Genomic DNA, 22625 nt, shown 5'->3' with positions numbered 1-22625 from the left:
CATCATGGAGGGGAGTCTTGTTTGTATCAGCAGCTACAGGCTTTAAACAGAGCAGGAGTGGGAGGCAGGACTAGCGGCCCAGAAATAGAAACCACAGGTCTGGTGCCCCACCCATTAGAGACCTTGGGCCTGGAGTCCTACTCGTTAGAAACCATAGGCCTGGAGTCCCACCTGTTAGAGACTGTGGGCCTGGAGCTCCACTCGTTAGAAACCTGGAAGCCCCCAGGTGCGCTCACAAAGGTGTTGTTGAAGGCACACTGGGGATGCTGAGGAAGAGTCCATTCCCCCCCCACCCCTGTCACAGCCATGAATGTGGTTTTATGTCTTGAACTTTCTGAGGGCTAGGGCCCATGTGTCAGGTTTCATCCGTGCCCTCCTCAGTCCTCTGCAGTTTCATCCAGATGAAAGCAGGTGGGCATACACATCAAGGTTGTTTCATATAGAGTATAGAGGGGGCAGAATCAGGAGAGGCCCCTGGAGTCATGCTGACTGGCATTGGGCTCTCCACCTCAGGCTTTCTGTTCTGTTTATTCAGTGCCAGCTGGCCAGTCTCTGCCATCTGCCACCCCCATCCCTTCCTCCCTGTTTTCCCTCCCACCATCGCCTGCCTCCCAGAGACTTTGTCCTTAGGGGTGAGGTCCTGCATCAGGGATGGTACCTGGACATGGCCTAAGAGTCTCTTTCTCCCTGGTGCCTTTCGCCCATGCTGTCCTGGAGAAGCACTTCTGAGTTGCAGACCTGACCCACCAGGGTTCCGGATTGGCGGCTGGGCTATGTGAACCCTCCCCTGCCCCATCCTCCCCTCTCCAGCCACCAGACAGAAGGCATTGCTCAGATGTGTGACACAGGCCACTGCTTGCTGCTTTTCTCGCCCGGATACCAAGGTGTTCCCATGAGGCTCACATGGGCTGCTGCCTCTCCCGCCCAGAGCTGACACATTCTCTCCCCACATGCTTACTTTCTTCTAGACATCTGCCAGGTTCACTTATCTAAGGGGAAGAAAATGCTTGTCATCAGCTTCTCTCTCCAAGAACACAAAGGACAAGACTGGCCAGGCACAGTGGCTCACACTTTGGGAAACCAAGGCAGGATTTCTTGTACTGGTCACTGAGAACTTCCCATGCCCTCCCCTGGTCCCATGTTCACAAAGCACAGGAAGAGCATCATTTCTCAAGGACCCTGTGTCCTTTTTCCAAACCATACTTCTTCGATCTTCTGTAAACTTCTCAAGAGAAACCAACCTATTTTTTGTTTGTTTAATCTCACAAAATAAATGTACTTTTTATCTGAAATGCCCTCCCCATGCAATGTATTTTCAGCCATGCAGAAGGGCCCTCACAGACAGCCATCTTGAGAGCAGGGTATGTGTACCATGAGCCTTTTGCTGAGAGAGAAGACTCGTTGGTATCTTCTTTTGGGAGCCTAGTGACTCTTCTGGTCTGGGTGACATTTCATGACCACTGCTATAGGAGAGGCTTTCTCTTTCCAGTGATTCAGTGGGGACCTGACTCTCCTGCAACACGCCAGGCCTTGGACAGGCCCAGATGGGGCAGGAGGCAGAAAGGTGGGCACCACTTCCTACTCCCTGGCTTCCTGTTTAGAGCAAGGAGTCTACATATTTGTTCTGTGAAAGAACTGACAGTCAATATTTTGGGCTTTATGGGACGTAGTCTGTGTTGCAAGTACTCAGCTCTGCCCTTGGGGCAAGCATGCAGCCATAGGCAATATTAAGCAAATGTGCATGACTGTGTTCTAATAAAACTTTGTTTATGAAAACAGGCATCAGGCTGAGATTGGCACATAGGCCAATAGGTGAGCTGACCTGGTGTGAAGGCAAAGGCTGAGGACTCAGGCTACCTGACTGCAGTCCTACCCTTTGGATGATGTTCATTCGTACATCCATCTTTCCTGCTCAACTTCATGTAGATTTCCAGAGTTGCTTACTATTTGAATATCTGTTTCTCATTAACTCACATGATGGGAAAACTTTGGGGAGAATTAGAGGTGGCAATGAATGAAAAACCATTCAGGAAGGATTTTCCAATTGATAAAAAAAAGCCATGTGGGTAAGCAGTAGAAGTCACATCAATCAAGGAGGTTCAGGTCGGCCCTATGCAGCTCTTGTCAAGGGCAGTGTCTCACCTGCTCTTTCTTACACCCCACTCAACTGCTTGGTCATAAAGCCATGGCCTGGCTACCTCATGTGGCTGAGGGTACGTGTGGAGCTAAAACTGTCCAACTCACCAATCTGAGTACCTGATGCAGGTAGCATCTGCCTGAAGTGGGCACCTTGTTACAGTTTCCTGTTGAGGTACTGTGTGAGCTAGTAGAATCTCTAGAACTTTCTTAAAATAACTTTCCTCTGAAGTACCAGTGGAACATCAACATTTTCCAGGAAGTGTGGACATGGGTCCAAAATTTATTCCTCCATCTATCCATCTGTCCACCCCTCTGTCCATTCATCCCTTCCATCCACCTATACATCCATTGGTGCACCTGTCTGTCCATCCATCCATCTGCCCATCCATCCCTCTACGAGTCCATTCATCCACCTATCCATTCATCCGTCCATCTCTCTACCCCTCCATTCTTCTGTCCATTAATCCCTCCATCCATCCATCCACCCATCCACCTAGCCATTCATCCACCTGTCCATCTATTCATTTATCTGTCCATCCATTCAGCTCTCCATCCATCCATCTGTCTGCTCACCCATTCATTTGGCATTCACTGGGTTGCCCCTGTTTTCTGGACAGTGCTTTAGATTGAACTCTATTGGTTTATCTCCTTCCTTTTCTTTGGCTGGCAAACCATAGCCTCATTAGCATATAGCCCTGCATGGCTGGACAGGGCCAGATTGCAAACCAGCATAACCTACCTGCCTTTGGAGTTTAGTCTCTCTAGCTGGAGAATATTCTAAGAAACCTCTTGTCCCCCAACTGCAAGTCAACCAAAAACTGCTGTGGGGATGAGGAAGGGGTTGTTTATTGTGTTCTCTCCTTTCTAACCCCCTTAACATTCAAAGCATAAATTCGCATAGTATAGTTTATCATTTCTTCAAACAATATAATGTCCCCCAAATGACTTTTGTCACTGAAGTTGTCTACATGTTGGTAATTTTGATGGAAAAGGGTCTTATGCCTAGTCTTTCATACTAGAGCAGAATTCTGAGGGGATGGGCCTGTATCTCTGATTGTGAATATCTAATCCACATAGTGTGGTCTCACTTTCTCCCAGCAGGTTCCCTAGAGTCTCCTCACTATGCCCCTACTTTTTGGCATAAGAATCACTTGTTTGTTGTTGTTTTTGAGTCAGAGTCTCACTGTCACTCAGGCTGGAGTGCACTGGCATGCTCATGGCCACTGCAGCCCCTAACTGCTGGGTTCAGGCAATCCTTCTACCTCAGCCTTCCAAGTAACTGGAACTACAGATATGCACCACCATGCCTGGCTAATTTTTTTATTTATTATAGAGATGAGATCTTGCCAAGTTGTCCAGGCTGCTCTCAAACCCGCGGGCTGAGACAATCCTCTCACCTCAGCCTCCCAAAGTGCTGGGATTATAGGTGTGAGCCACCACGCCCAGCCTAGAAGTAGCATAAAGGCTTCGTGCTTCCCCAGCCCTGCACTTCAGGCCCTGGGCCATATGTTTAAAAATGGGTACCAGCATTTTGACAGAAGGAAAACAAACTTTGAACCGAAACTTCTGTGGTAACGGAGGGCTGTGGGTGACTGTGACTGACTCTGCTCAACAGACATGTGATCTGGTCAGTGCTTTGGTAAACGTGGATACCCTGTGGATTTATCACCCTCTCCTTCTCTAATGGGTGAGCCACAGCATCAATGAGGGACCAAACCAAAATCAGACAGAGCCAAGACCCGCCCCCAGGGAGGAGAGGCCTGAGGAGCCCAGCCATCCTTGCATGCTTTGCTGTTTCCCGTTCATTCTCTTGAGTTCACATGGAGACCCAGCTGCAGATGGTTGTCAGCACAGGTACTCTTGTGACCCGAAGGATGTGCTGCCCCCAGTCCACCATGACCTGCAGGCTGGTTACATGGAGGGCCACAGGGTAGGACCACTACCTACAGGATAGTACCGTCACCTGCAGAGTAGGGTCACTGCCCATGGGGTAAGTCTGCCACCCCCAGGGTAGGACCACCCTGCAGGGTAGAACCACTGCCCATAGACTAAGATCACCGCCTGCAAGGTAGGAACATCACCCAAATAGTAGGACCACTGCCTTCATAGTAGGACTGCCTCCCCAAGTAGGACCACCACCCACAGAGTAGGACTAACCCTGCAGGGCAGGACCATCACCCACAGAGTTGGGACCACCCCCCTCAGAGTAGGGCCATCACCCACAGGGTGGGACTGCCACCTGCAGGGTGGGACCACCGCCCGTAGGGTGGGATAGCCACCCACAAGTTAGGACTGCTGCTCACAGAGTGAGATCACCGCCTGCAGGGTAGGACCATCACCCACAGGTGGGACCACCCCCACATGGCAGGGCCAGCACCCACTACCCCTACAGAACAGGACCACCAGTGCACAATGGAGGCAGCAGCACCTCCCTGGCCCCTCCTCCTCCTCCCCCCAATTCCTGGGCATCCCACAAGTAGAGAGGGCACATCTTTCTGCCACCCCCACCTGATGCAGGCAGCTAGGAAGCCATTCTTCATGGGAGAAGCCAGCATCATTTTTCAGAAGTAAAGATCATGTCTGATTTTGGCAGGCTCCAGGGCTCCTAGTGCCTTTCTGGCCAGATTCTCATCTGATGTAAATCTTTGGGAGAACCAAATTGTAGTGTTACTCTGCATCAAAGTGGGACTGCAGCCAGCTTTCCCCAGAGCTACCCTGGGCTTAAATCTACTACATCATCTCCATGGCAACCAGCAGCACCGTGAGCAGTGGCCTTCTAAATGCACCGCCAGCTTCTCTCTCCTGCTCTCTTGCGTGATTAGACACGGTCTCCCTTTCCTCTCACTCACACATACACACTGTCATCTTTCACCCACATTTTCTGTTGTAACTTCCCTTCTAATCTACTTTTTAAAACTCTCTACCCAATTACAAAAATAAAGATATGGTAGTCATGACTTGACCGTGTTAACTGGCCTGTTTAGACAAAGACCAGGCTGACTTCAGTGAGCACAGGAGCCCAAGTGGAGTCCACCTTCAAGTCTAGCCAGCCTCTTGCACACGTTGTTTGGGAATGCCGGCCAGCCAGGCCAAACGTGTTGTTTCTACCACTCATGGAACCTGCCTCCCTGAATCCCAGAGGCCATTTCAGCGTCATTTGCTTGAATGTGCTTGTGTGAGAGTGTGTGTGTGCGCGTGCGCGCAAGAGACAGGGCAGACAGAGAGAGAATGATATTGTGTCTATATGTCATGAAATAACTGTGGTTAAACCCAGAAAAGAGAGATTCATAACACTCATCTCTTGGTTGAGTCACATACTTGCTATTGGCTGTCCCTGAGGCTGTTTCCTCATCTGTGAGATGGGTGTCAGAACCTACCTCATGAGGGGGTGAGTAGGATATAACACCAGTCATTGCTTGGCACGTGCTCAGGCCTGAGTTCTGCCTCAGTGCCCCAGCTCCTCCCTGGGCGGCCCCAGGCATGGGTGTGTTTCTCTCTTTTTAACTCGGTTTTGATCAGCCTGCATGCTCTGGCCTAGCAACATCTCTGTGTCTCTCCACCAGGGGGCACCCTCCCGCCAGGGGCCGAGCCCACCGTGGACACAGTGCCCGTGCAGCCCATTCCCGCCTACTGGTATTACCTAATGGCCGCCGGGGGCGCCGTGCTGGTGCTGCTCTCCATCGCGCTGGCCCTGGCGCTCCACGACCACCGGTTCCGCTATGCGGCCAAGAAGACCGATCACTCCATCACCTACAAAACCTCCCAGTGCACCAACCGGGCCCCTCTGGCGGTGGAGCCCACCCTAACCATTAGGCTAGAGCAAGACCGCGGCCCACGCTGCTGAGGCCGCCGAGGACAGCGCCCAGCCTAGTGGAAGAACTGCAGTGCGCAGCCTGGGTTTTGCACTTTCCTCCTCGCCTCGTCTCTGCGACGCTGAGACATCTCTCTCCCAGCCCCAGCTCTGCGTGTCGGGCCCTACCATCCTCCTGGGCTTCCTTCTGGCTCTTCTTTTTCCTTTTTTCTTTCTTTTCTTTTTTTTTAATTTTTGTCGATTCCAAACCAACAAACCCAACTCTAATGCTGCGTCTTGGACAACGAGAAGAGACCTGGCCTTGAGCACCTCACCACTGTCAGCTCAACTGGTTGCTCCAGAGACTGGTGGCTCGCTCAAACCCCGCCTTAGCCCTCCCTCTCCATGGGCAACGTCCCGGGAGCCTCGAGGGGGCCCTGGACCTGTGTGTCTGTGCCTAGTGGACATGTGCGTGTGGGTCGTTCTCTGTGTGTGGTGTGAGAGAGACTGGTTCATTGTGGGGAATTGTGTGGGTGTATTCAGAGAGCGGGTCCCTCTAACCCTGTGTTACTTCTCCTGGGGTACATTTTACAGGAAAATGATATACTGTACAAGTTTTGTTTACTTGGATCAGAGATTGAAGCTTTTTGTTGCCTTATCTAGCTCTGGCTGGGTTTCTGTTAGATGTCATTGTCATCTTCAGGAACCTGAGACATAGAGGCCACACTGAACGCAATGTGGCCCCTCTCGTTCCTGTCCCCATCCCCAGCCCCTGACCCAAAAGGAAGGCTCCCTTGGCACACTCAGATGCAACCCCCTTGTCATATCTGTAAAGGTGTCAAGACAACAGCCGTCAGGGTGTGGGGCCACCTCTCCTTCCAGCCCTGAAGCAAATCTGTCTCATGTTGCCTTATGAAAGATAAGTCATGATGAATGTTTAGCTCTTATCAGTTAAATCCAATCTTGGAGTAAGTCATAGAGAACAACAAATCTGGGAGTGATGTAGGAACAGCAGTCAACTCTCTAAGTTCTGAGCAGGAGGTTGAGGAGGAAAAGGGATGGACATGCCGTTTCCTCACCTGGGGGATCGTTGGACCCAGCTTGGGACCCAACTGGTGGAATGAAATAAGGTTCAACATCATATTCCTGGGTATTCTGTTGGTCATTGTAACAGCATTGGTCATCACATTGGCTTTGTTTTCCTCGTGTTCATGTGTGCCTGAATCTGCAGCCGCTCCCAGGAGGCTGCCTGCCTGACCTAGCTCTGCATTATGAGAGAATAGAAGGTGAGCGTTTGTTCAATGCACCAGTGTGCTCCCTTTAAAGCATCCATGGCATCTGGCAAGTAGACCCTCATGGGATGGTCTGGCAATGTCCGAGAGAAGGTCTGGTAAAGACAAAGCCATTGCCCTTCTGTGTCCTCTGAGCACCATGGGGACAGGATACAGGAGAGGAGTCGCTGCTGACACTCACTATACTGAGGACAGATTAGGTGCCAAAGTCAACTGCATGGATAGAAACATGCATGTTAGGATTCTCAGTGCACCAGGGCTCAGCCTCGGGGCATTTATTTTTTTACCTGCCTGCTAGGAGTCCACTGGGGAGGTAAGAAATTCTTCCCCAAAAACGGTTGCCTGGGTTGGAAGCCTCCAGGTATCTTCTGAGAACAAAATATGAGTGTTTTTTTTGGGGGGGGGAGGCTGCATGAGAGAGAGCCTTTCAGCATCCTTCTGGCTATCTGATAGGTCCCTTCAGCACACGTGCGTGTGCACACACACACACACACACACACACACACACAAAATGGTTGTCTCATCCTCCTGAGAGAACAGTGCCCTCCCACCCTAACTTCATCTCAAGAGCTACTCTCTCTGGACCACAGCAGCTCTGCCAAAAGAGGCGAGATGAAAGGCTAGCACTAGTGCCCCTTGAATTTTCAGGAAGTTTCCCATTTAGGAGGAGGTAGGTCAGCGACCCCCATGCAGGGCTCTTTCTGGGTTGTCCACATCTAGGCATGGGCTTGGGGCCAGGCATTCCTGTAGGTATCCCTGGAGGTGTGGCATCAAGAAAACCAACACCTAGAAGACCCAGCCAGTGTAGGGCTGAGTTACCATACACCCCAAGGAGACCTCTTCTTTAAAAGATGATGGCAACAACTTTGTGAACGTGCATCTTTATCTGATGCTTGTGTGACTTTAGCTCTAGATACGCACTATAGTGGAGAACAGCGCTGCTCAGATGTCGGTGCATCCCTGACACACTTCAGCTAGGGTATCACACCCTCTCCCAATCTCTTTCCCCCCTCTATGTCCCTCCCTCTCCTTCTCTTCCTCTTTCACTCTCTCCTTCTTCCTCATCCCACCCCCTACTCTCTACCCCAGCAGTTTCCATAGTATTACCCAGGTACTATGCTAAAAGGTCAGCTCCTTTGTAAAATGCCATGCTTTGCAGCTTTAAAAAGCGAAATTCTGTATTCCTTGGAGGGAGGGAAGGGTCACTCTCTTCTAAGAAAAAAATAGACTGGACAGGTGAATGCATGCATGCATGTGTTTAGAGTCGCTTCTCAGAAGACAGAGATGATAGCAACTATTAAAATATGAATGAATGAATGAGTTGAAGGCCTAGCCCAGGCTAATCAAGCTTTTGCCTTAGTAGAGGCTTAATGTCTACACCTTCAGGAGGGCGGCCCTTATTTCTGGGGTGAAAAACCCTTTGTTGATGTTATGCTAGCAATTGCCATCTCCTAATTGCTGTCCAAGGCAGAAAAAGAAAGAATCATAGCACTGCCATTGATGAAACAGGATACTGAAGATAAAATTGTCTTTTCCCTCGTTCTGCAGTTTTGGGATGAAAGCCAGAATTGATAGGAAATGTAGTCACATTTCTGAGGTTGCTAACACATCTTCAAAAAGGTCCTATCTTTACAATGAAACTAGCAGGCAAGCAAACACCTAAATAATTGAAAATTACCAAAGAACAACAAGCAAATGAGAAAGCCTAAAGATTTTCACTTCCTGTTCTTCCCCCTCCCGCTACTGTGACTTGTGTGTCGAAGTAACTCGTGGACGTCGAAAACTATTTGAAAATGTATTGTGTGGAATGTAATAAAATGATATTTTTATACAAACATCTGGGGTTTTTTTCCCTTTGCCTGTGAGAACAAAGTTGAAACATAGGCTTTGAGCAAACTGATGTTTCCCAAGTTTACACATTGCCTCAGAGCCACAGGGCATTTCTATTGGAGGTGGGTGGATTTTCTCCTGGAGGCAGAATGCCAGCTTTTTCTTCTTTTTGTTTTTATTACCACTGGTTAGGATTTTTATCCAATTTGTGCAGCTGAGACAACTTTTATGATTGGTGTGGGAATTTGCAGAAGTTGCTAAGTGCTAAATTGCTAAATGAGATTCTACAAAATTTCTCTTGATGGCAAATCCCTGGAGAGTGGATTTCACTTTCAAAGGGCCCTGGTGGGGGAAGAGGAGGCACCATCTAAGCTGAGTCACATGCTCAGCCTCACAGAGACAGTTTGCTTCCTCTGGAGAAGAAGCTGTGACACCTCACCCCCTCAATTCTTAGCTCCACAGGGACTTGGGTCTCCTGTTGTGAGTGCTTTCTCAGACTAGACAGGAACTTGTAGCCTGCTCAGGACTCAGATACATTTTAGACTTCATTGTCAAGCAGGTAATGAAGATAATTAGAGTATGGCTATGGACTTAGAGCTATCAGAGTGAAACATTTTATAAAAGGAAAATTCCAGTGAAGCTTGGAGGAGAAGGGCTTGGGGGAACTTACTCACAAGCCAGTCTTTTCAGCAAGTATTTTTCTTTGGTCCTCTCTTTGGATAGTTCTGTCAGAGGAGAGGGGAAGAAATCTAGGAAGGACAGTCTCCCAGCAGTGCAAGGTTTCTAGATGGTTAGGAAGAGATCATAGGAAGATTTTCACTCCCCTACTCATGGATGTATCAGGAGCCTTCCTCAGGAGGCCAAGAACCGTCCTTCAAGGTCCTGAAAAAAACATGTTCAGGAAGATTCTCTTTCTGCCAGCATCCTGCTTTTCTTCCTACTCAAACCTAAACTCCCAGAAGGGAGTGCCTTTTACACCTGTGAAACCTGTCCCAGTGCAGGTCAGAAGAGATAGGCCCCTTGCTTTAAGATCTCATGGAAACTCTGTTAGTATAGATGGCTCAGCGTAGACCATCTGCACTAACTGCCTGTCCTCTGCAAGAGAACAGAGTAGAATGTCTGTGGTTAGAGCATTGTGTGTTCCCTCAAAATTGAGCTAAGTTACCCATTTTGTCTAAGTAACATTTGGCTTTCCTTAAAGCCATTTGCTCCCATTCGTAAAGAACAAAATGAAAATATCTCAAACATGTTTATTTCAAACAAAGACCCAGGCTCTGTCCACATTCTCTGGGGCTGACCCGGGACTACATTTGCCAGAGCGAGCTGAATTAGCCATCACCCATGCTTTGTTGGCATTGCTAGTTTGGAGCCTTGTTTGGGAATTTTCTCATGTTGGTTTAGTCCCAGGACTTATCCTGGGGGTTCTCTCTCCCTCCAATAGAGCAAAGGCTATTAGGACTCCAGCCTCGTGCATCAAGCATGCTCCATCACAGCAGACATTCCTCAATGTGGTGTTTCAGATTGAGCCCGGGCAGGTGTCAGGGCTCGAGTGGTCTATTTCTACCCACTCAGCCCTTGAGGATGTATAAGGGTGCATTCTGGCTTTAATCACTGTCCCCCAGCCCAGCTGATCAAGGGCCCTGAAGTCAGCATAGCATGGGGTGTGTCCTCACCCCCTTCACTGCCTCTGTGGTTTCTGTAATCTCTGATGAAGAACCTCCCCTGGAGTCTGATTTGCTGTATCCTGGGCTGTGCGTCTGAGTCCAGCCACAGATTTGTGGGTGCAGGCTTGCTTTCCCTCGAATTGTGTAAATCGCTGGGGCTCTCTCCATTCTCATTTGCCTTCCATCCACTTCTGTGATAGCCCAAAAAAGACACAAAACAAACCCAAGCAGAGAAAAAAGAGGGGCGAGGGAAATACCAACTGGTGATCTTACAATCCACAGGAACAAGGGTCACCGTATGTAAATACATTAGGAAGAGAGTAGGATTGATTAAACCTGGCAGGTCAGGTGCGTCTGAGCCTGTAGAGAGGTCAGATGGTTAGAAACCTCATAGGAGCCTTCAGGCCACGACCCACAGCCAGAGGACATCTGCCCTGGCTGCTTTGAGGGGTTTTATTTGGCCCCAAACCTAAACACGGAAGGGATACAAGACCTGGGAAGTCAACAAAGAGCCAAGACCCGCCTACGGGGTGTAGCATGATGGAGAATCTGAGTGCTCCAGGTTGATAAGCAGGAGCCCTTTTTGGCCGACCCAAGCTCCATGGGCAGAAGACCCAGACACATCTCCTCTGGGGACGATTCTCACTGCTGAGCTTTTCCATCACTGACCTCTGAGCCCCAAAACCTAAAGTCCCATGGGCATTGAACCATGCCATAGGAAAGGTCATTTGAAGAGTCAACCACCAAGGTGCTGCTGGCAGGAAGAGTGCTGATTGATACTGGTGGAGGTTGCTTAGGGAAGCTTCTAGGACAGTAACTGGCTAGGTTTTTCTTTATTTTTTTTTAACTCACAAGTTATACATAACTACATCCTCAAAATGTGCAATAATACAGAAAAGGCTGAAGTCTGTCTCACTGTGGGCCAACCCCACTCTCCTCCCCAGAGGTAACTATGAGAGACAGATTGAGGAATGCATTTCTTTCCCTTGTTTTCTAACTTGAAACCTGTGTGTTGCTGTCAAGTTGTGTGGTCTGGTTTGGCTGAGTTTGCGAAAATGGTAACATAGGGATAGCCCACCATTGGACACTTGCTTCTTTTCATCTGATGATGTCTTGGGGCAATTCAGTACATGCCGGTGATGGGCCCCACTCACCTTAGCTGTGCATGGCACTCTGTGCTGTGTTGATTCGCCACAGTTCATCACCTGCTCCCCTGCTGGTGGGCACTCCAGTTGTATCTCATTCTTTTCTGTTATAAGTAATGCTACAATGAACATCCTTGCAGTTGCCTCTTTGGGCACATGTTTGTGTAGGATGGAATTTCTGCATCAATTGTGTGCCTGTTTTTATTTTATTAGATGCTGTAAATGGCTGAGATTTGCCTTCTAAAATGAACCTGTGCTTATATAGGAGGGTAGCAGAGACTCAGGGGCCTGGATGTGGTCCCCTGCCACATAACCCCTGTGCCACGTCTTTCTCTGCAGTGGGTATAGGGCTTGCAGGAGAAGACCTTTCAGCTGAAGGGAGTTTTAAATTCGGGAAGTATTTCTCCAGAACTTTTTGTGGAGAATATGGGCCTGGATCTAAGTGGCAGCCCCCGGAACCGTGTGGCTATGGCAGTCGAGTGAATCCTGTCCCCGGGGTCAGAGGCAGAGTCCTGCTCTCCATGATTAAGTGAGTTCTACTTGGCTCTACAGAGAACAACTGTGCTGTGCCTTGTTGTTATTTATTTATGTTTTCTACTAAAAAATTCATGGAAAAAAATATCCTTTAAGGTCAGCACACAGTATTGTGCAGATTAAACTGTTCCAGCAAAGAGGTAGACCCACATGCCAAGAGAAAGTCTCTGACTTAGGGGTCCTGGACCCCACTTCAGCCCTGAGAGGAGCATACCTTGTAGGCTGAGAGGAGGCACCCAGCTTTCTTCTGGAGAGGCTCAGGGTTGCTGGAACTGGAAGAAAGACCACAGTCCAAAGGGCATTTTCTAATGGAATGTCTGTAGGTGTAGATGGAGCTACCAGCCCCACAGGAATGGTGGGGGAAGGGAAAGCCCAGAGACCAATCCATCCAAACACCATTTCCAGCAAGAGTACTGCCCTCATTCTGTGGTGCTGAGACAAAAGGGTCTAATCATGTGACTCTGAGCATGATGGAGAGTGTCCACGGCCATAAATGTGTTTTGTGAGCACTCCCTGGTTCACCAAGACTGTTAGGGATGGAGCGTGAGGATTAAAATCAGGAGAGAAGGCATGAGCATGAGGTCCATGTGAACTAGAGGTGCATCTCACACACACACAGATATTTACATATATGCATATATATACACACATGGTGCCTTGTTCTGTCTTCTCTGTAATCGTGCATGACTGAACCCTTCTTGTGTCGTTAAGTATTGTTCCCAAAGCAAAGGCTTGGCTGCAGACCTTGATTGAGAGCAACCATGCGGCAGCCTTCGACATTACCAATTTCTTCCTCTGACTTCAGAACTCCTTCCAGATGCCTGGACTAGCAGCTTTTGCCTTGCTAAGTTGCCGCTGGCTCAGTTGAGGTTGGCATGTGCTGAGCCTCCCATTGGGGAGGCCTTGACCAAGGTCCTCTCCTCAGCCAGCCTGCTGCTCCTGGAGGCTTCTTTCAGCATAAAGAATCTTTGTGTCCCTTGGCGCTACTTACTGTCACCAAGGACCTGAGGACTCCAGGGCCTGGTGTGACCCCCATGGCTTCTCTGGGTCAGTCCAACAGCCAGCATGAGTGTGAGACAGAGTCATTAGGACCTAGAAGGGCCAGCATGGGTGTGTCCCAGGAACCCAGAGTGAAGACCTGGAGGTGAGCCCCACAGTAGTATTCATGGGACGCCCAGGGCCATCACTCTTTCCTGACTCTACATCTGTGATGGGCCACTGCCCCATCTCTTCCCCAAGGAGACACCCACCACCACCCATCTGCTATTGTGCCAGATGTGGCATGTCTCCAGCCTCCTCCTCTGTACTTTGCTCCTCTCTGGGCAACCCCTTTTCTCCTCCTCTGACATCTTCATTCTCCCCCACCCCACTTCCTTCAAAATTCCCTCATGCAAATCTTAACTGGCTACCTCCTCCAGTAGTTACGTTCTTATAGGTGACCAAACTTATGTCCAGAGGAATTAATTTCTGATCATTGTGATCCTTGGCCACCAGCAAGCTACAGGGGGAAATCACTCTTGAATGGGTGGAGAGGGAACCATTTTGGAAGCTGTGAAATTGTAGCCCAGAGTCATCCATTCTTGTGCTCAGAAGAAGAACCCTGCTTTAAATATAGTGTGTTCTCTTGGTAGTATACAGATATATCTTTTTTTCCCAAGAACCTACAAAATAAGAGGGGTAACCTTTAAGAAGACATCATTCTCCACATTGGAAGTGGATGAGTTCCACCAACAAAGGTGGCAGCAACCCACCAGACCTGATAATGTAGTGATGCTTCTAGTATATGTACCTCTTGAATATGGGACCAGAGGAAAGGAAAAATGTCAAAGCCTGCTGGGGAAAACTCCCCAAAATGTAAAGATGCAGAACCTTATTCCTAAAAGCTCTGGGGGAAAAAAATAAGAATGCAGAAGAAGGAAAGCCAACACTTTTCCTTGAAATGTTCTGTGTTTTTCCCACCATCGTACCCTAAGAGGAGACACCCAACAGCAGAATCAGAAAGAGACCAGTTTCTTGTTGACAAGTCTACTTCCAGTGAAGGGGAATATCTGCCTTTTCAAAGACTTAGAGTAAACAAGAGATTCTAGAATTTTCCTTCCCTAGCTTTGCTGGGTTTCCCAGCCTGCACATTGTGAGGCCTGTCTTTATAGCCAAACATTTCTCAGCTGCATTTTTCTTCTTTTCATGCTATTGGGGGGCCCAGTGGAGGCAGTCTGAACTCAGCTGCTTCTCCATCTCTACCCTCGAGAGTATGACGGGGTCACTCCACAGCCTTCTTGTTTACAGTCAGTAATTCCAAATCTTTTGAGTGTTTCCTCCTTGTCATCCAGCTAAAAATAATAGAAAATAATGGCTAAGTTCAAGGTCAGACTCTTCCAATCATCTCACATCAAGCCCCCCTTTATTCCCCATTTGAAACCATTTGAAAAATTCCAAAAAATATTTTCTCCATGACCTTGCATAGATTTGGCTGTAACCCAAGAGATAAAAACACAAGAAGAAGGATCTTCTGATGGTGTCTCTAAACTCGAGCCAAACCCAGCAAGGAATGAGTGGCTCTCAAGTAGCCCAATGTTCTAACGAGGGAGATTTGGCAAAGTTCAGATATCAACATCTGAACTCCTAGCTCCTTGTTGCAGCTGGAGAAGGACAGGCTGAATTAGGGGAACTCAGTGTGATGGGGAGGGGGCTCTTCAGCCAACACTAGGTTTTAAACTGGATTGAGCTGGATTTTAAATCTCCAAGAAGAATCTCCTTAGTCCCTTATCATTCCTCATTTCCTGAAGTCCCAGTGCTATGTTTCTTGTTGGGGTTGAAAAAGAATGGCTGAAAGGATTTTCTGCAGGTGATTCCCATCTGAAAAGAATAGTGATTTTGCCAACTCAAGGGTTCAGGAACTTGGAATCGAATTCACTAAAGGCTCTAAGTGCCAAGAGCTTACCCTAAATAAATCACAGGCTCCAAACAAGGTGCTGGAACTTGTGGCTTACTCTCAGCTCTGCCCTGATGTACTCGGTGAATTACTGCATCTTTCCTTCTCCCTCCTCAAAGTCATCTTTCAAGTAGAGGTGGTGACACTTGGTCCCTGTAAAAACAAGCCATCTCAGCATTCATATGTGGCTCTTCCATCCTCTCAGGGCTGACTAGAGCTGGGAGTCAGGTGGACATGCTGAGATGGACTTTCCATGAGGTTCCATCAGCCTAGCCTCCATTAAGGTGGAGGCTACAAACTAGGGATGTGATATACACACTTTGTTAGTTCCTCAACTGCCAGTGAGCAGGACTAAGTCCAGCATCAGGTCCTAAGACATGAAACTTTGTGCCTCTACCTGTCCTTTTCTTGTTCTCTTTCCACACACACTTTAAAGACCAAAACTTCAGGGAGTGACTACTTCTAGGAGAGGACAGGCCTTGGGTGAAGAATGGACAGTGTAGGGCCAGCCAGACATGGGTAGTTTCCACCATAATCCCAGTGTTTTGGGAGGCTGAGGTGAGATGGCTTGAGGTCAGGAGTTCAAAACCAGCCTGGGAAACATAGCAAGACCTCATCTCTACAAAAAAAAAATTAGCCAGGTGTAGTGGTGCTCCCAGCTACTCAGGAGGCCAAGGTGGGAGAATCACTTGAGCTCAGGAGATCGAGGCTGCAGTGAGCTATGATTGCACCACTTCATGCCAGTGTGGGCAACAAAATTCAGGACAGCAGAAGAGGGGTGAGACCTTGAACCACACTTCTCCACATGCCTGCTCTGTCTCTCAGTAGTGCAGAGAGAAGACGCACGTGCAAACCCAAGGGGATTTTGCAGCCTGAGACTTTGGTCATTGTGAAAGTGACCAGGTTTCTGTTGGGTTGGGTCTTATGTCTAAGTAGTAACAACCCTTCCCACTTGACTTCTCAGGTTCTACTCAACTCTTCCAGTGTCTGGGCTCACCTCTCCTTCTCACTGCTGATCTGTGGTCACTGGGAAGGGACAGGGACAGAGGTCTGGCTCCCGCAGAGAAAAATGCAGAAAGCAATGCATCTCTTGCAACTCTTTGGCAGGTCTGATGCCAATGAATGCCAGCCAAACATCACGAGATCAGAGCGTGGGAGGAAGGGTACAGGATCCATGTTTGAAAGCATAGCTGTCAGTCAGACAGCCCCAGGAGCCAGAACCGCCAGCCCACCTCACAGCAGCCCCCAATCCGGTGTGTCCTCCCTCTTCAACCTGTCCCTTCCTAGCAGTGGCCCAGGCATATTTGGAGTCCCTGCCCTGGACTCCAGTGGCACTTGGAGTACTGTGAGTCATGCCTTGCTTTTTCTCATGCTAACGTGACAACTGAGTCTTCACTTCCCACCATGTGGAAGGCCTTCTTGGTGGATGCCTAGTCCCTGACATCTTTGTTTTCTAAAGTCCTCAGTGTGACTTCTGGGCCCATAGTAAACCCTCTTACTGAGTAGTGGACAGTTGGTTGGTTGGTGGTTGTTTAGTTGGTTGGTTGGTTGTTGGTTGGTTAGTTGGTTGATTGGTTGGTGGTTGGTTGGTTGGTTGATTAGCAGGCCAATGAAGACTGCCCTTTGGAGAACAATGCAGTTTGGATTCCCTCTGTGGGTGATGCCTGTCATGGAAAACGTGAAACCCCAAATCTTAGATCACCACATCTCCACATTCATAAGGAGTCCCAACATGGTGGGCCAGCAACACGGGCCACTAGAGCATGTATCCAGCTACAAGGGTCTGAGCCAGGCAGATGCTCTTTTCTGTTAGAATGGGGTAGTCAGGATACAGTTGTAATAACAGTGTCTGCACCCAGAGGACTCAAATGTAGACCTGGGGGCCCTCTCCCTAACACTGTGTTTGAGAGTCAGTACTCGGGCTCTGAGTCAGACTGGCCTGAGATAGAATCCACACAGGGCCCAGAAGGAAACAGGGTCATGGAAGCACAGAGGTTGAAAGTGGAAGTCGTGTGGGTGGTAAGAGCCCTTCCTGACCTTTATTCTTCTAGAACATTCCACTCCCCCTAGCCCATCTCACACCCAGACACACCCACCCATTGAAACAGAGTCCTGGATGATCTTTTTCAAGTCTTTCCCCATTAAAAAACAAATGAAAACCAACAGTTTGAGTCCCAGGTCCCTGTCTCCTGCTTGTCTCCTGTCCACCCTCACATCCTGGACCTTCCATTTCCTCTCTTTTCTGCCTTGAGCTCCTCCTCACTCTCCTCCCGCCCCACAGAGGGTGGGTAGCTGTCCCTCCTCCTCCCCTCCTACCCCACCCTCCTGCCCCCCATCTCCTCTTGGCAGCTTTCCCACCCCACCCTGTGCACAGGGTCCCAAGGGAGAGCCACCTCCCTCCCACTGGCACCTGAGTACACAGGCTGCGGGTGACCTGCCAGGCTCACTGGAAAAGGAAAGTGACCCATGGAGGGCACAGGTGCTTTTAAGAGAGAAAGCTCTTCATCACACACAGACTCCAAGAACATCTGCAGGGGATGCAAGAACATGGCCACCATGTAAGCAGCTTTCTGGACATGTTCCCTTTCAGTTGTATCCTCCAAGGGCCGTCCTTCCTTTAAGGATGGGCAAGCAGATGCACTTTTATAGAATGTTGATTCACTCATCCTTCTCCTGACCCCTTTCCGCTTTCCCAAACTCCTGGGAGCAGCGATTATACAGCAAGCCAAGCTAGCTGCTCCAGTGTCCTTCCTCACCTCAAGCAGCCTTTGATTCTGCAGGTGCAGAAACCTCGCTACATCTGGGCAATTGATTCCCTGAACCTTAGAAATGAATGCATCTTGGGAGATCATCTCGTTCAGTCCTCTGCCTCCAGAGACAAGAGGCAGTGGTCTCCTAAGATAAAGTGTCCTCACAGTCATGACCATCCCCTTACCCTTCACCTCTGAGATCAGCACCACATGCACCCTTTCCAGCCATGGTCTGCAGTGTCCTGAGACTTTTTCCCTGAGGGTATGAGATGAGGCAGGATGGCATCATGCCTCCGAGAATTTATCACATCCTTGGCAGGGACCAGATCCCTGAAAGCAAGCACAGAGCTTGGCCCAGAAGTCCCTGGCAGACACCCTATGGCTCTCATCCTGGGCTGAGTCACAGATTCCTATCCAGGGTTCTGCATCTCCCATCCGTGAAAGTGTTAAGGCAGATGAGCATCCCATCAGACCAATTAATGGCTGGAATGTGATGGTTTTCTTCCATGTTCTTTTTTTTTTCTTAAGGTTAAAAAAAAAAAACCTTGGGTTAACTTCCACAGGCTCAGTGTGATCCTGTGACAACCACCTCTTGCGCCTGTTGACTTCTGTTCACACCTTCACTCTGAGGAAGCAGACTGTCTTGAGAGGCCTGGAGAGTAATGTGGGGTGGGTGTCAAGGTGGGCCAGCTGGCGTGGGCCGTGGGCACCAGTCGCTGTGCTATGACCACACTATGCCTGGCTGGGTTCATGGAGGACTGCTGCCACCTGGCGTCGGTCCTTCTACACGGGGCCTTGGCATATTATTTTGTACATCCCTTCCTGGGGACCAGGGCAGATGAGATTGTGTTCTAAGCACTTTAACCAGGAATGAGGAAAACGTCTAATATGATTAGAATGTGACCTCCAGGATCAGACCGAATGTCAAGGGTGATGGCAGTGATCCCTCCTCGGCACAGATCATGATCAAATGCATCTCCCCAAGACGTCGTGTTGATGAAGGACTTTTAGGATGATCTGAAGTTCTTTATTTCCCCTCTCTTCTGATACTTTAGCTGCTTGAGACTTTGTGTCAACCTCAAGGTTATTTATCTGACTTGAGTTGAACAAAACTTTGAGAGGGCCATGCACAGTCACGGGGCCCTCTTGAGTTGACAGGCTAGGAAGGCATCATCACTTGTGAGATGGGAAGAAACAGTCAGACCCTGCTCCTTGATACATATTTCTTTCTCTCTTTGGACTTTTCACCATTTTAGACAGATGGTTTCCAGTGGTTCTAATTTCTGTAAGTTGGATGGTACAGTGACTAGAGACCTGTGTTACCTCCACTCCCTAAATTACCATAAGAAAGAAAAAGTTAAATGGTGACAATACTGGAGAAAATTAGGAGTAAGTTAACTTGGCTCTATTCACACCTGGCTTGTCGGATTAGAGACCCATGTTTGATCTGTTCTAAACTGTGAAGAAAGCCAATGGGGAAAATGGACTGGGGTAGGGGGAAAGACAAGCATTACTAGCACAGATACATGAAGGTATATAGGCCCATGCCAGCCTTTCCAGCTCTGCTGTCAAATTAGAGCACATAGTGAGGGGACGAGACTTCTTTAAGGTACTGAAACCCAAGGAGTTTCAGGCAAAGGTGGCTCTACCTTGCATCTGTTGATGTGAGTGTGAGAAGACATGCGTGCCACACTGAACGTGCATCCAGTGGTGGGGACTAGCATCAGCCTGAGATGCCACTGTGCTGGCAGTGAGTGACCACCATCACAAAATCACGAGTGGCAGGGTTCACCCCACACAGAAGACCCAACCTTTTTCATCACTTCTGTTCTTCCCCGCTGTTGCTGGAAGAAAAGACAGCTTATCCAAAGGAGAAACAACCTAGTCATGTACAAATGGGATGATCTGGAAGCAGAGGTGACTAGCTACAGCTATGATGGGGAGTCATTCTAGAAAGGCTGCATCTCTGCCTTTTAGCCATGGCGATAGAACTTACTATAACTTGGCTTGTTTTTCTCCTTTTCATTATAGTGAATATCCCAGAAATACATGGGAGAGAGGGATACGAAGATGGAATTGATGGTGAGTATTGTGATTTAGCAGATAATCATGAAATTCAAGTTTGGCTATAAAGACATCAACAAAAGTAATGCCTGGGGTTCTGGAGCACTAGAATTTAGAAATATTCATCAGAATACACAACGAACCCAGAGAAGGATGAGGGGCCATCAATCGCTCTGCCAGGGTGAAATTTAGAGAGTTACAAAGTTTTTAGAATTCCCTCTGCCTAATCAGTAACAGGTCCTCTCATTCAGGCAACTTTATACACGAATGGACTTCAAATATGGATAAGCCCTTTAGAAGTGAAAGATCAGGCCAGGTGTGGTGGCCTGCACCTATAATTCCAGCACTTTGGGAGACTGAAGTGGGAAGATGGCTTGAACTCAGAAGTTCAAGACCAGCCTGGGCAACATAGAAAAACCTCGTCTCTAAAAAAAAAGTTTTGGTTTTTTTTAATTAGCCAGGTGTGATGATACATGCTTGTAGTCCCAGCTATTCGGGAGGCTGAGATGGAAATATCACCTGAGCCCAAAAAGTCCAGGCTTTGGTGAGCTGTGATTGTGCCAATGCACTCCAACCTGGGGACAGAGTGAAACCCTGACTCAAAAAAAATAAGTGAAAGATTAGCTCCTCCATGCTGGTCGCTGCACTCCAGCCTGGGGACAGAGTGAAACCCTGACTCAAAAAAATAAGTGAAAGATTAGCTCCTCCATGCTGGTCGCTGTTTGAACCCTTCAACATTCTCCCCAAATCAAGCCAAGCACCTGAGCATAAATGTGAATGTTCCCCAGGCTGGCCATGACTGTGGTCCCCCAGGCGGCCAGTGGCTGCATCCTGTTGGTCAGCCGTGGCTGTGGTCCCTTGGTGGGTCATGGCTGCATCCCCAGGCCAGCTGTGGCTGCAGTCCCTTAGCCTGCTGTGGCTGTGGTCCCAGGTGGGCTGTGAGAGTCAAGGAGCTGGGAGGCCAGGTGTTCCCTGTGATGTGGCAGTGCCTGAAGCCTCTCACATGCTTTCTTGTTGCAGATGAGTACGAGGTAGACTGGAACAACTCCTCCTCCCCGACATCTGGGTCTGGTGCTCCGGCAGCCGACAGAGAGAAGAGCTGGCTTTACACACTGGACCCCATCCTCATCACCATCATCGCCATGAGCTCGCTGGGTGTGCTTCTGGGGGCCACTTGCGCGGGGCTACTGCTCTACTGCACCTGCTCCTATGCGGGCCTGGGTACCCGCAGCTGCACCACGTTGGAGAACTACAACTTTGAGCTCTACGATGGCCTCAAGCACAAGGTCAAGGGCAACCACCAGAAGTGCTGCTCTGAGGCATAATGGGCAGCACCAGGCAGCCTGGCATCTCATACCTGCGAGAGGGGCTGGTGAAGATTGCGTTGGGTTTTTGGTTTTGGTTTTTTGTTTTGTTCTGTTTTGTTTCCTTTGGAAATTGAATGCCATAATCTCGATCAAACCGATCCAGAATACCGGAAGTGTGGACAGGACCGAGGCGAGTTGGGGGAGGGGGACAACGCTGTGAAGGGGTCATGCCCCGCCCAACCCCAGTGGCTGTTCGGTGCAGGAGTGGCCGTGTTCTCTGCCAGGACAAAGACAGGAGCTCATCTCTTTGGAGGGTCACAGTTCTGTTTTGTTTGTGAATTTGTTATTGTTAATTATATTTTATTTCTTTGATCTGTGAGCGATTCAAAGAGGCAGAAGAGAACGATCTTTCTGTGTAGATGTGGAGTAATGAGCACTGTCCTCTGTTCTCTCCTAATCAACGTTGGAAAGCAAAGCATCTTTTCAGCCTTTCCATCACCAGAAATAAAACTCCAAGAAGCCGTCAGCTCATCCCAGCCTCCAGTTGTCTCCGAAGGGGTCTACCACGGGTGGGTCCTGCCCGCCTCGCCTCGGCCTACCAGTGCCAGTCCTAGCATTTCAGTAGGATGTTGTTGCCTTTAACTTTATTTATCCAGGGGAAAATTGCCATTTTAGGGTCAGCATGAACAGCTCTTGCTTATGTGCGATTTAAAACCAACCAGAAAGGAGACCAGAATCCATAGAAGCACCTCCTGTTGGATGCGACCGAGCCTTAAAGTGCTTCATGGGCAAATGGGAGCCATCAGTTGACTGAATTGAGAGCTGGGGCATGCGGCTTCCTCAAGGGGCCGCTGGTGGTGGTTTTACCTTTTCCTTTTCCTCCTTCTTGTTCTAAAATGTACACACATGCTAGGCATGCATGCGTGCACAAACACACACACACACACACACACACACACACACACACACACCTACCTTCAGGAAGCAGCACTGTTTGGTCCTCAGAGGCGGATGGGGCAGACACAGGCTGTTGTACATTTTCTCCATGATGAGACATCATAGCTGGGAGGAAGGACAGCAGTGGACAGGGAAGGAGAAGCCGACTCAGTGGCCAAGGCTGAGCAGTGTAGACAGACATCTTGATGAATTCATCCCCCGATAGGCTGGTAAACACTGAT

At 49.0% G+C, this 22625-nt stretch overlaps 1 protein-coding gene across 4 annotated transcripts in view; it reads left to right on the top strand.

Annotated features, from left to right (window-relative positions):
• The window catches only part of NRP2 (neuropilin 2), a 106444-nt gene extending 84144 nt beyond the window's left edge, over nucleotides 1–22300 (top strand). For 2 of the 4 annotated variants that reach the window (XM_021713684.1, XM_021713683.1), the window contains exons 16-17: nucleotides 20108–20158; nucleotides 21161–22300. In XM_021713684.1, coding sequence (XP_021569359.1) covers nucleotides 20108–20158; nucleotides 21161–21465 — 356 coding nt within the window. In that variant the 3' untranslated portion in view covers nucleotides 21466–22300. Of the gene's footprint in view, nucleotides 1–5702; nucleotides 5992–20107; nucleotides 20159–21160 lie in introns of those variants that run through there. The other 2 variants (XM_021713685.1, XM_021713686.1) reach the window with 2 other exon arrangements.
• The last annotated feature ends 325 nt before the right edge of the window (nucleotides 22301–22625 follow it).

The sequence above is a fragment of the Carlito syrichta genome, unplaced genomic scaffold (genome assembly GCF_000164805.1).
Source record: "Carlito syrichta isolate Samal-C Ts95f unplaced genomic scaffold, Tarsius_syrichta-2.0.1 Scaffold304675, whole genome shotgun sequence".
NCBI lineage: Eukaryota > Metazoa > Chordata > Mammalia > Primates > Tarsiidae > Carlito > Carlito syrichta.
This window is presented reverse-complemented; position numbering and strand designations above follow the sequence as displayed.